We start from the raw sequence: 12,879 nt of genomic DNA, 5'->3' as shown, positions 1-12,879 counted from the left end.
AAATGCTGTAGACAACTAGACATGAGAAGAGATTAACTTGCTTCTGGAAGCCACATATCTATAAGTTCAAAGTTTGCAGTTTCTACATACACCCAAACATTGCTCAGTTCAGGAAAGAGATCCAGAGAGCTGAAGAAAACCATCCTGCTAGCCCTGTGTTTAGAATTTCCCTACCATTGTAAGGGCTCAGCAGCTAATCACTTCATACCTAAGTGCAGAGGTATCTGACTTGGAAGAGAAACATGTTCATGGATTCAACAATGAATCAGCAAATTGTAGAAGCTGGAAGTGCTCTCTGGAGACCATCTAGCTCAACCTCCTCACACAAAGTAGCCTCAACTACAGCAGGTTGCTCAGGACAGTGACCTGTCAAGTTTTGAAAGAATGAAGACTTCACAGCCTCTTTTGTGAATCTGTTCCATTTAAACATCAAAACTTTTTTTTTCCCCCTGTAAGGATACTCTGGAATTTCCTGCATTTCCATTTATCCCCATTCCCTCTTGTTCCTTCATTGGGCACCAATGCAAAGAGCCTGCCTCCACTTTGCACTCAGGTATACGCATAAGACTTCCCAGGAAAGTTCTCTTCTCCCATCTGAAAAATTCCAGCTACCTCAACCTCTCCTTGAATGACAAATGCTCCAATCCCTTATTCATCTTTGTGGCCTTTTGCTGGACTTGCTTCCATATGTATATCTTGAACTGGAAAGTCACAGACTGGACATAGTGCTCCAGGTGTGGTCTCACCAGTGCTGAGCAGAGAGGAAGGTTCACTTTCCTCAGGCTGCTGACAATGCTCCTCTTAATGCAGCCCAGGATGCTGCTGACTTTCTTGCCGTGAGGGTGAATTGCTGTCTAATCTTCAGCTTAGCTTTGGAGAAGACCTGGTGCTCACTGCTTTCTACTGGCCAGCCCCCAGCACGTCCTGGTACCTGGTGTTACTCCTACCCAGTACAAGACTCTGTGTTGCCCTTCACTGAACTTAATCAAGTTCCTGTCAGCACAGATCTCCAGCCTGTACAGGTCCCTCTGAAGGGCAGCATAATTAACTGATCCATCAACCACTCCTCTGATTTATATCATTTGCATATTATTTGCAAACTTACTGAGGGGGCACTCTGCCCCACCATCCTGGCACTTAATGGAGATACTAAATACTTGGCCCCAGTATCAATGCTTGGCACACGCCACTAGTGGCTGACCTCCAGCTGCGCTTCATGCCATTAATCACAACATTTTGGGCCTGGTAGCTCAGCTAGTTTCCAGTCCACCTCAGCCTCCACTCATCTAGCTTTTACTTCATCAGGTTATCCGTAGGGATATTATAGGAGATCATGCTGAAAGCCTTAATGAAGTTGAGATAAACAACATCCAGTGCACTCCTCTCCTTCATCAAGCTAGTCATCACAGAAAGACATCAGCTTGGTTAAATATCATTTCTCCTTTAAAAAACCATGCTGACTACTCCCAATCAATTTCTTTCTGAATCACCTTCCCAGGGATCGCTGGGAGACTGGCTGGCCTGCCGATATGTCCTCAGATACTTCTTTCTTACCCTTCCTGAAGATGGGAAAGGGTTCCTTCCTTTCAGCCCACAGGAATTTCATCCACTTGCCATGACCTCCTGAAGACTAATCAGTGGCCTTGTGATGACATCAACTCTGGCATGCACGTGTGTAACCCACAAGCGTTGGCTTTCAAGAAACAGGAGCTTTACAGAATCAGAACACTACAGACAGTACCTCTTCCTCTTTCAGGTTGGCTGAGGCTATGCTTTCTGCACAAATATGTAATGAAGATTTAATGAAGATAAATGTGGGAAGACTGACACCAATTGCATATTGCAGTATTAAAATTGACTAATAAGCAGTAAAACACATTCTACCTGATGCACAGAACACAGCACAGAAGGCAAGGTGAATTTGAAGTACAAACACTCAAATCTGAATTTTCTGCCAAAAATCAAAGCATGCCCACTGTTATAACTCCAGTCAAGAGCTGTTCTCCTATACAATAATATTAACATAACTATACAGATTTACTCAAATACACCAATGCCCACAAAGGTTTTTCTATTCAATCACAACAGAAAGTCCAGAGTCAGAAACCCAGTAATACTGAAATACTATAAGGATAGTACTGCCAGCTGTTCAACCAAGTTATCAGCAAGATGACAACTTCAAATTCACGCAAGTAGCAGCCACTGAAATGATTGTGCAAGACACTGACCACAAAAAGCTAAATGTAATTCCTTTTGCTCATCTGCTTACCGGGATAGCCTTCCAGACTTTGCCTCACGTTGTTCACAGTAGGATAAACCTTCATAGAGAAAAAAGTTAGCTTTAATAATGCAGCTTTAAATACATATGCTGTCAATTTTCAAGTAAAAAAATCATCTTAAAGTAAACTTATTATATGCTACTTATTTCCAATGTTACAAAATACTAAAAGCTTCATTTTTCAGAATGAATCAAGTTGCACTGAACTTGAAAATCAGCACCTAAGAGACATACCAAATGAACTGGAACATCACATTTAAGGAGAGTTGTTGCTCTGCTGCCTGCAGCCACCAGACTCTCCTGGAACTCAGAGCACAGCCATTTGGACTCATCAGCTCCCATTGAACCAATGCTTGAGAACTGTCCAACAACTGGCCACGACTCCTGCGCTGGTACTGATGAAGCATGCTCTTTCAAAAGCTAGTGAGGAAAATTAAAACAGTAACACATTCAACAGGAAGAAAACCTTAAGAGCTTCTATTCACTTGTGACAACAAAGAAGATTAACATTCATACTAACTAACTTGGCAATTAAAAAAAGTCATCAGGATCTCCAAGTAAACCCACTGCTTATTTAAGAGAAGACCAAACATTGCAAGTTTTATCCAGAAGCATTAGAGCCAACCCTTAAATGACTGGTAAAAAGAATGCTGGGAGCTTTTCCTAAAAACACAAAATATGAAGTCATAAGAAGTTAAACTTTTTTTTACATATGGTGGTTGTTGACCTTAAAATTCCTCTCATATCCTAAAGCCCCAGATATAATGAGAGGAAAACCAGAACAATTTAAAAGAATTATTTCAGTTTTCTTTTCAAATTGTTCTTAAGCTGTGAATGAAATTTAAAGTCACATTAAAACCAGATGGGTATAAGCACATACTAAGTTTTATGTAGTAGCAACCTCTTCCCCCCCGGGCAGGGCACCTATGACCAAAGGGGTTCAGTCAGTGTAGCATTACCAGATATACCTACATTGTTATTAAAGAAATTAACCTAAGAACACAAACAACAGCAACAAGAGTAATTTTATCCTTTACAGTTTTTTTCTGGTTTATTTCATTTTCAGTGTCTTACTGGCAAGAAAACCTAGGCAGATGACATACAGTGGAGAGGATGTACTCTATACCTGCAAGAGGAGGTTTAAAAGAGTTTGATTTTCAATAAAAAAATGTGATAGCCATTTTATACATCACTGAAGTTTCCCATGGGCAGTATTAGTATTTCTGGGTAATACCAACAAAAAGTTCAGCAAGGAATTTTATACAATGCCACTTCAGCAGGAGATGCAGATTGGAAATTCCCCAGCTATCAGAGCATTTAACAGGTGACATGAAATACCTTACTTAGTAAGGAAGACTGAAAAAGAAGGGACCCTAGAAAGTCTTGATATGCAATACTGTACAAAGAATTACTATTGTGGCTTATTTAAATAACGTAGGGGGGTTAAAAAACTAATTATTGATTAAAATAAAAGTCAAGATCTTAAACATCGAACAATGCTGAAAATCTGACTGAAAGGATAACATCAGCTATACACAAAAATGTTTTTTTAATTCAATGTTTTTGGCTAGATAGTTAAACAAGAACACTTTAATAGCCTTTAACAGTTAAGTAAATAAAACAAGCCTGATCCCTATACACAGAGAAGTCTTTATCAACACCTCATTCCTCAGCAAAAGCCTCTGAAAAAGGCCATGTTTGATACTCAGTCACAGAAGACTGGATCTTGATAGTGTCAAACTTGTTAGAAATGTCAAGAGCAGATAGAAAGTCATTTGAGTGATGGTGACTCAGATATCTCTAAGAGGCTTCAGGCAGCAAGCTGAACTTAATAACAGAGCTCAAACATAACGTGCAAGATCTACACTGCCATAAGTTGCAAGCTTATGTTTTTTGATAATTTAAACTGTATCAACGTATTAAAATATTACAGAGCATAGCTGGAAAAACTAAAAGGAACTAAAGAACTCTGAAATTACATTTACAGTTAACACATTGACAAAAAAAGGTTAGTTTTAGTACCTTTCTGAGCCTAAGATGACCCCACTTTTCTTTATCAATACCTTGATATCGTCCGGGGGTAGAACCAAGTAGATACACTCTACAGAAAGGAAAAAACACCAAGTTATTTGCAGCTTTGCTACCCCAGAAAAAGAACATACAATCAGTGGAAATCAAGTCAATGGGAAGAACTACTTTAACACCAGGAAGTGGAAGGTACTGCACATCCCAGCAGAAGACCATGACTTCTGTTTAAGATCACAAAAATAAGAACAGCAAACAATTAAGTACCATATAACAGATTTTGGAGTATTTTGGTGTGTGAAATTTCAAGGTATGCTGATAGGTTTTCCTTCCATAGTTCAAGTAGTATTTAATACGTCACTCAAGATTTACAATATGAAGAGAAGTAGATTTCCAGGTATTTAACTATTAGAATCCTACATGGCTGTCATGCACCACCAGGTGGATCTATAGCATAGACATGAACTGCACCTGGTTCTGTGCACAAAACCACAAGAGACGGGTATAGTCAGAAATCTTTGCCAGATGAGAATTATTTGCACTTGACTGGGCATGTAATTTTGAGTAAAGCCAATCTACTGTTACATACAAATCAACAGGTTTAGGTACAGATTTCATCTGGGTACTTAACAGCTCAGAAGCTAAGTGCAGCTTTTAAAACTTTCTAATAATGGTTTAGTAATCTTTTTGACTTTGTCCTGAGAACAGAAACTTGCCCAGAATCTCAGTTTAAGAAGCTGTTCCTCATTGCATCTCAATCCTAGTTCTATCCAGGAATATCCCTATATATTTTAAACAGCAAGGAACTGATCCACATCCAAGGAAGTGCCTCTTTCCTAAACCATGCATAAACTCACATCAGCTAGGGCCTACCTGACCTGTCCAAGCTCAAGCTCATCAAGTGGATAAAAACAGAAGCTCAGGCTCAAGTTAGCTCAGCTCACTATAAGCTATATCTTCCTTTTTTAATAATCTTGTAAAACTTCATCTGAATTAAAAAGGCACATCATTTTACATATTGAGCTAGATGTAGTTTCAGTCTCTATGCCCCAAAGGTCATTTTCAGCTTTTTCTGAACATTTCTGCTGGCTTGCAGAAGTGCTATTAAGTTGCCAAGGAAATTTATTCTTTCTGAAATAACTACCATCTTTCTGTAGAAATGCTGGATGTATCTATTAGCTGTGAATTAAGTGAATGCTTTTTTTTTTTTTAAGTAATATCAACAGTGTAATATTAGAGAAGACTGTTTCAAGACAAGCTATGCTATTGCTCAACATAATGTTGTATATTGGACAAAACCTATTACTGTAATGGGTCAAATTCTACACATACGTATATGAATTGAGCTCTGCCTTAAAGTGCAGAAGCCTATTCTTAATACAGTCCTCATTACAATAACCTTTGCTCACATGATCTCTCATGAGGAACTTAATACAACTCTTTTTTTCCCCCCACTGTTAAATTTAATGGAGCTAATACTTAACCCACACCAACTCAAAAGAAACCCCGTGTCCCTATCACTTAGGGCCACCTCTGTCAAGTTACTATTGATGCACTTTTTTCATTTCTTTAAAAAGTATGTTTATTAAACTAGAAGTTGGTTAATTCAACACAATCTGCATAAAAGATTTAATGGGAACTCCTCCTTACAAAGCAAAATGACAGAAACATTATCACATAAATACTTAAGCAATAGTTTATCCAGAAATAAGAGTGACTTTTTTTTTAAAGCTGAAAATATCTGTTTTGGACTACGTGGTCTTCAAATTCCAGAATGAGCAGCTCAGGAAGTCTGTTGCTCCATTGACAACTGCCTACAGTTAGACCCATATTTGAACTGTTAAGCCTGAAAACAGCTGAGGTTACAGAACAAACTCGTCTAATAGATGTTAACCACACTGAGCCTTAATTTGGAGGAAGAAATCATGCAAACAACAAAAAATACAAGATATACCTTGTCTCTGATAAGTCATGTTGTTGAATCACATCTATCCATTCCGTGAGTGTAGGAGCATTGTAAGCCATCAAGTAACTTATTAGGTCAGATTTAAAATTAGTTTCAGATTCACCAGCAGAACCAGCTGTTCCCTGAGGTAGCCTTGGGTATAAAGGGCTTAGCCATATTCTAAAAACAAAGGCATAAAAAGAAGGACACCACACATTATCACAAGGTTTTAGTAAGTGATTAAAGCAGATCTGAAGGTCCTAAATTACTACTTGACAGATTTAGTTTAGTGTAATGCTACTGAAGATAACACAACTTACCATTGCTTTACAACTACAGAATCATCAAGTCTTCTGCTCGGTACCATAACATCAGTAATTTCAAACAAAGACAACAAATGTAAACACATTTATCCATGCAGATGCTTACAGATTTCTCTACTCTTAGAGGCCAGGCTTAGACTTACTGACCAGTTCGCCTTTCATCAATACTTTCAGTATGAATAGAACACTGCAACACATTCTACTAAGTTACTGGTTTGTGTAGAGACAGAAAAAATCCTATTAGAGTCTGAAAGTTCTATATAGTTTTAAAAGTAGCTTATGATAACTTGCCTCTCCAGGATTTCCCTCAGAATAAAATGGGATGGGTACTATACAAGGCAAGAACAGCTAGCAGTTCTTCCCAGTCACACATTATTATAGCCATGGAAGCCAAAGGTTCTGCAGCATCAACTCCACAAAAACATTAATATTATCCTTCGTAATTCAGAAGTCAATAAAACATAGAGAAGCCCGTGGACCCATCATATTGGTAACATCGCATATTATTGCAGTGTGCATAAGCTAAAAAAATATTTTAATGTTTGACAAGTAGGACAATGTTAAGCACCCCATATAAGTATTTTCATGCCTTCTTAGCTTTCTGAAAAGCTGGCTGTCAAAAATACTAAAGCCCAAAATAATCCCAAAGTAAAAAAAAATTAAAGTCAAGAAATCAGTGGCTGTACTTTTGCCACTCAAATCTTGTGAGAACTTGCTTCAGACAGGTGAAAAGCCTCAAAACCTTATCCATCTTACTACCATTGAATATGACATCAAGATGACAGTGACATCTGAAAGGCCAATTTCAAGTCATTTGACTAAGAAATCTTAAATCCTAAGCTACTGTGGAGAGTTAACTAAAAAAATGCTCCCAGAAAAATAGCCTAGAGAACAGAAGGTTATATTAAGGTTATAATAGTATATTAATATTTCACCTTGTCCTAGCATAGTAAGAGATCTGATACTAGCCTAAGTTTAAGGTAACAGCCAGCTCAGTACATAAATTTTATTTATAGTAGAAAGCAACCAGAGATCAGGCCTTGACAGCTACCACCATTCTAGGTCTTGTTTTTTTTAAATCTTAACAGTGTTAAGACTTGTATCACTGGATCATCAGATCTACTGTCCTGTCTCCAGAAGTAGAAGATACCTATGAAAAGTATTAAACTTACACCTCCCCTGGGACTGTCCAAGACTTCAGATGTTCAAAGGTAACTACCCCAACTCAGGAAGCTTCTACCTATTTCTCGATAGTATTGCATGGATTTTGACTACATTTCCCTCCAAACCCATTACAATTTTTAATTATCTAGAGTATCCTTTTGCAAGGAGCTCACAGACCAACTGCATGTTGCAAAGAAATCCTTTTCTTATTTTTAAGTGAAAATTTTATTTCATGAAAACTGATGTCTATTGAAAAACTGTCCTCAGCCTCTTCCATGCCATTCAATGCTTTATATCTTGTAGTTTATTTACATGAAGGAATAAAAAAAGAAAGCCTCAAGACTGTTGTGTGTGTACCTCAAAACTGATTTTGATGAACAGCCTTTTATGCAAGCTAAAAAAAATGGTTGCACTTGCAAAACTGAATAGATTGACAGATCTTAGCTAGATTTGATGATCTAAAACTGACAGATCCTTAGCCCTGACAATGTGATTCCTGTAACAGTACTGATACATTTCACAGTATCAGTCTGGCACAGAGCTAAGAATTGTTGTTGCCTGTGATAGCATGAGCAAAAAAAGTTTGAGTCTCCACTGCAGGCATCTCATTTTCCCAACGAACACTTCTGGTATCTCAAAATAAGCAGTCTTGAGCACATAGGTATATTTCTAATTTGCACCAGAAGTGCTCCGATGACTGTAAGGCTGTCCCTCATCTCTCACATCCTCAGAACTCCCCTGGGGAGAATTCTCTATTGCCTACTATGTAACAGATCTTTGAACAATTTAAAAGTACAAGGATTATCACGTGTTTATTATGTCACCAGGTCAGCTGAGGTTCATATGCTCCAAATGCTGATTATTTTTCAGTAAAGACAATAAGGCCCAAATTACATATTTCCAATTGTTTTGACACATCAGATCAAAATGATTTGAAATGACATTTAAATTCTCTTTAGTACTTATGTAAAGCCTGATTTTCAGCATATTTGGGTGTTTAATGATAGAAGTACTTGCATACCTAGCACAATCAAGAGAACAGACCTCTAACACAAAACAAATCATACAAATTCACAACTTAATAGCAGGTAATCAAAAGACCTGCTAGAGATTGTTGCTTACCCCTGAGTTTTCTGATGCCAGTCATCAGCAATAAGATTGGATGTATGTATCACAACTCGAAGACCTTCTTCATATAACAACAGCATCATTTTCCTTAAAAATAGAATATAACACTTCATTTGTTTCAAGCATACAGAGTGGGAAATAACCTAATAACTCTTTAAAATGCTCCAAGAAAATAATTTTCAAAAGACTTGTTCTGTTCTCTATAGATTGAAGTTGAAGTGTTTTGCCCTATGTGCATGCCAGACTTGCATGACAGTCATTAAACTATTGCTGTGCATTTTGTCAACGTCATGATTTATTCCAGAGTACAGCTTCATATCTCCAGTGACTGACTTCCAAAAGCAATGATGAATCCTTTCAGATTTGCTATGCTCTTTCAAATAAACTTATTACTTTGCAGATAAAAGAGCCATGTTTTATAAAAGAATTGTCAAAATGATAAATGATTAAAAAACACTGAATTGCCCTAAAACCAAAGACCTTCACCAAATCCATATGGAATATGGATTGAATCTGTTCTTATCTATTGCTTGCAATCTATGACACTCCCACAATATCAAACTCAAGTTTTTCTTTGAAGAGATCCCAAAATTCAGTAATTGCTTCTGAATTTTTTGCAGTCGACACGGACACAGAGCTGTAAATTAGTGTTCTGTCCAACCTGCCAATGACTGATCAAGTCCACATTATAGTTTTAGTATCAAGGCGTGAGTTAACAGCTGGTACCTACAGTTCACTGACTCCAGTTGTGTAACCAGCACACCTCACATCTACTTATTATTTCATTTGTTTCCTTAAAGGAGAACAAACCAATCACCTATAAATACAACACAATGAAGGAAATTTCTAAGAGTCAACAGTTTTTCTATGAAACCCCATTTTTTGGCTTTAAAATAACTTGCAGATCCATGAAGTAGACATATACAACATGAAAGACATTACTTTCAAATTGGACCAATATGTTAGGCCTTTCCTTCAGAATTCTGTCTTCACATATAGTAATAATCTATCTAAATACTTCCTGACATTAGTTACTGGTTACTAGACCAAACACGGTAACTGCATGTACCAGGTCTGGGGTTATCTTTAGAAGAGAAGCATTCCGCTTCACAGCTGCTACTTACGTGTGGTGAGTTCCAAATGCAATATCCAGTTTAGCCTATAAAATGAAAGAGACCATCATTAAAACCTACTATTGTGCACATCTCATATGCAAGAACGTTAAAGGAAGAAGGGTGCTTCACCTTTATTTTCTTTCATTTCACTGCTCTCTAGTGGACAGATCACAAAATACATTACCCCCCATCATCTTTAAATATACTAATTGCTAGAAACTGTACTTTAAATTGCCATGTAATTGTTTGCTGGATCTGCTACTACAAAATTCCTTCAACCAGCAATATTTTCAGAAACAGTCAGCCTTGTAGGAACAGACCTAAGGATCCAGGAACCAGTAGCCTGCCCTTGCAGAAAAGGCAACTAATGATAGGCTGCATTAGTAGGAGCACTGCTAGCAGGTTGAGGGAAGCGATCCTTCCTCTCTGCTCAGCACTGCAGAGGCCGCAACAGGAGTATTGTGAACAGTTACGGATTCTCCAGCACAAGGGAGACATGGACATGCTGAGAGTCCAACAGAGGGCCATGAAGATGATTATGGGACTGAAGCATCTCTCCTGTGAGGAGAAGCTGAGAGCTGGTACTGTTCAGCCTAGAGAAGTAAAGACTCACAGGGGGATCCTTAAATACCTGAAGGGAAGGTGCAAAGAGGATGGAGGCAGGCTCTTTTCAGTGGTGCCCATGGACCAGATAAGAGATAACCGGCACAAACCAGAACACGTGGTTCTGTCTGAACACCAGGAAGCGCAGGTGACTGAGCACTGGCACAGACTGCCCAGAGAGGTTGTGGAGTCTCCCTCCTGGGAGACCTTCAGAGCCATCTGGACATAGTCCTGGGCAGCCTGCTCTGGGTGGCCCTGTTTGAGCAGGGGGGTGGAGTCAGACGGCCTCCAGGGGTGCCTTCCTACCTCAGCCATTCTGAAGCATATGGTAACTGTCACAAGCAGCTTAGTGGCTAACGTGGCAAAGAACAGGCCAGAAGCCAGGGACAGAAATACTTTCTTTTTTTTTTTTTTTTTGCTATTATTAAGAACATTTAAAACAATTTCTAGGAAAAGGATAAAACACAAGTTACAGATGTTGAGAGGACTTTTAGTCAGTGATGGCTCCAACATTGTGCCTCGTTAACATGGGAGTGGAGCAGATATAAGTATTTACATTTCATTTTGTGGTACTGGCATAATGGAATGCATGGACTGCTGGAAGAATGTGAAGCAGTATAACCAAACAGGAAAGCCATCGCAAACACAATTTGTCCCTACTATTTGCTAAGTCTATCATATGGGATACATTACATCTGAATTCTTATGTGCGAAAAAGTTATACGCAAAACCATGGATTTATTGTTAGCATATTTAAACTCTGAATGTAATAAAAAGTTGGTTGCTAGTCCACCCCTTAGTGTAAACACCTGATTAGTACAGTGCACAGCAGCCCAGAGAACCTGCCCCTGAGAACTCACTATGTTTGGCATCAATATAGTAATTTCAAGAAAACTTGTGGCTGCCAGAATGCCTGAGAAAAAAAAATTAAACATCACCATCTCAAAGATACCCCCGCCATTTATGATGCTGTCCTCTCAGCAAAATCCTGGACCACTGTCAAGTTGCTACAACCACCCCTCCCATGCAGGCTGAAACCAGTAACTTTAGGACTCACAGACAAAGGAGTGTAACATCAGAGGGAAAATAGCAGACATGAGGCAGCATGCAGACAGCAGTTTTAACAGTGTTACATAAACTATTTGTAATAGTATTTTCTTGTGTAAGACATATTTGGACTAAAAATAATTCCTTGATTAAGCTTAAGTTTACGGTAACACTAGGACTAAGTCAGTGCTTCCTTTTTCAGCCATACCAAGAATTTGAGCACGGTATGTTAGCAGAGAAGGTCCACACCTCCTCTGTGAGCCACATAACATTTTTTAGGACAGCCATCCTGTGCAAACTTTTTGTGGGTGGCAGCCTACTGTAATCACAGACCACTACAACCATAGTTTACATGTCCCTATGGTCCTGACAAGGATATTCCTTGAAGGATAAAATTCTTGACTTCCCATACAAGTTGTGGATGGAAAGAGAAACAGCAATACTGAGTGCAATAGATAGGTTAATTTCAACCAAAGGATTTTAAAAATGCCAATTACCTGACAGAAACTAATGTTGTCAAAAGGGCGTGCTTGTGCAAGCAGTTCAGCTTTGGATTCCCTCTTCTCACCATGAACTATCAACAATGGCTTCTTCCTGAAACAAAATGAGATCACTATTAAAACATCAAATGAATTAGTAATCAGCGCAAACCAGCTTTTGATGTAGCTATGACTTCTGGCTCTTAAATCCAATGGCCCATCAGCAAGATGACACTAAAGTCTACATGCCTTACTAACTCAAAAAAAACCATTAACTACTATATAATTCTCTAAGAGAAAGATGTTAGAAAATTTTAGTAGAAAAAAACAGGAGGTGTATGGACAAAATCAAACTTGAAAATAAAAACTAGTAATACAGGATCTTGTAAGGAACTCTCATCTGTATAGCTGGAAATAGACAAATAAAATCTCAAGTACTGATATAGGAAATGTGGATATATAAGAATTTAAATATTGTTTCTTTACAGAAAAGATCAAAAGAAAGGAGAAGCTAGGTCTATTTTAGCAGCAGTTTCATATTTACTTCCTAATACTCTGTTCTACTGAATTTGTAGAAAATGCAAAACAGGAAAGAAAACTTAAGTTCACTTTGTGTTGCAGGTTGCCATTTTCAGAATGTAACTTCAAGGAAATAAGAACTACTTTCATGACAATATCCAGCAACTCCAGCCATTACATAACATCCCAATCATTTTCACAGTTTTCTTATGCTCCTCCTACATTCCCTCCTTCCTCATGCATTATCTTCTTC

At 38.2% G+C, this 12,879-nt stretch overlaps 1 protein-coding gene across 4 annotated transcripts in view; it reads right to left on the bottom strand.

Moving 5' to 3' along the window:
• Positions 1–12,879, bottom strand: part of TDP1 (tyrosyl-DNA phosphodiesterase 1) — a 44,541-nt gene that overhangs the window by 26,870 nt on the left and 4,792 nt on the right. For all 4 annotated transcript variants that reach the window (XM_080593489.1, XM_080593486.1, XM_080593487.1 and 1 more), the window contains exons 5-11: positions 12,126–12,222; positions 9,988–10,022; positions 8,858–8,950; positions 6,258–6,428; positions 4,301–4,379; positions 2,513–2,698; positions 2,270–2,318 (exon numbers count right to left, since the gene is read on the bottom strand). In XM_080593489.1, the coding sequence (XP_080449615.1) occupies positions 2,270–2,318; positions 2,513–2,698; positions 4,301–4,379; positions 6,258–6,428; positions 8,858–8,950; positions 9,988–10,022; positions 12,126–12,222 (710 nt within the window). The remainder of the gene's footprint in view (positions 1–2,269; positions 2,319–2,512; positions 2,699–4,300; positions 4,380–6,257; positions 6,429–8,857; positions 8,951–9,987; positions 10,023–12,125; positions 12,223–12,879) is intronic.

This window comes from Anser brachyrhynchus, assembly GCF_964034855.1.
Source record: "Anser brachyrhynchus genome assembly, chromosome: 5".
Lineage (NCBI taxonomy): Eukaryota > Metazoa > Chordata > Aves > Anseriformes > Anatidae > Anser > Anser brachyrhynchus.
The sequence above is the reverse complement of the archived record's forward strand: the minus strand, read 5'-3'. Positions and strand labels throughout refer to the sequence as shown.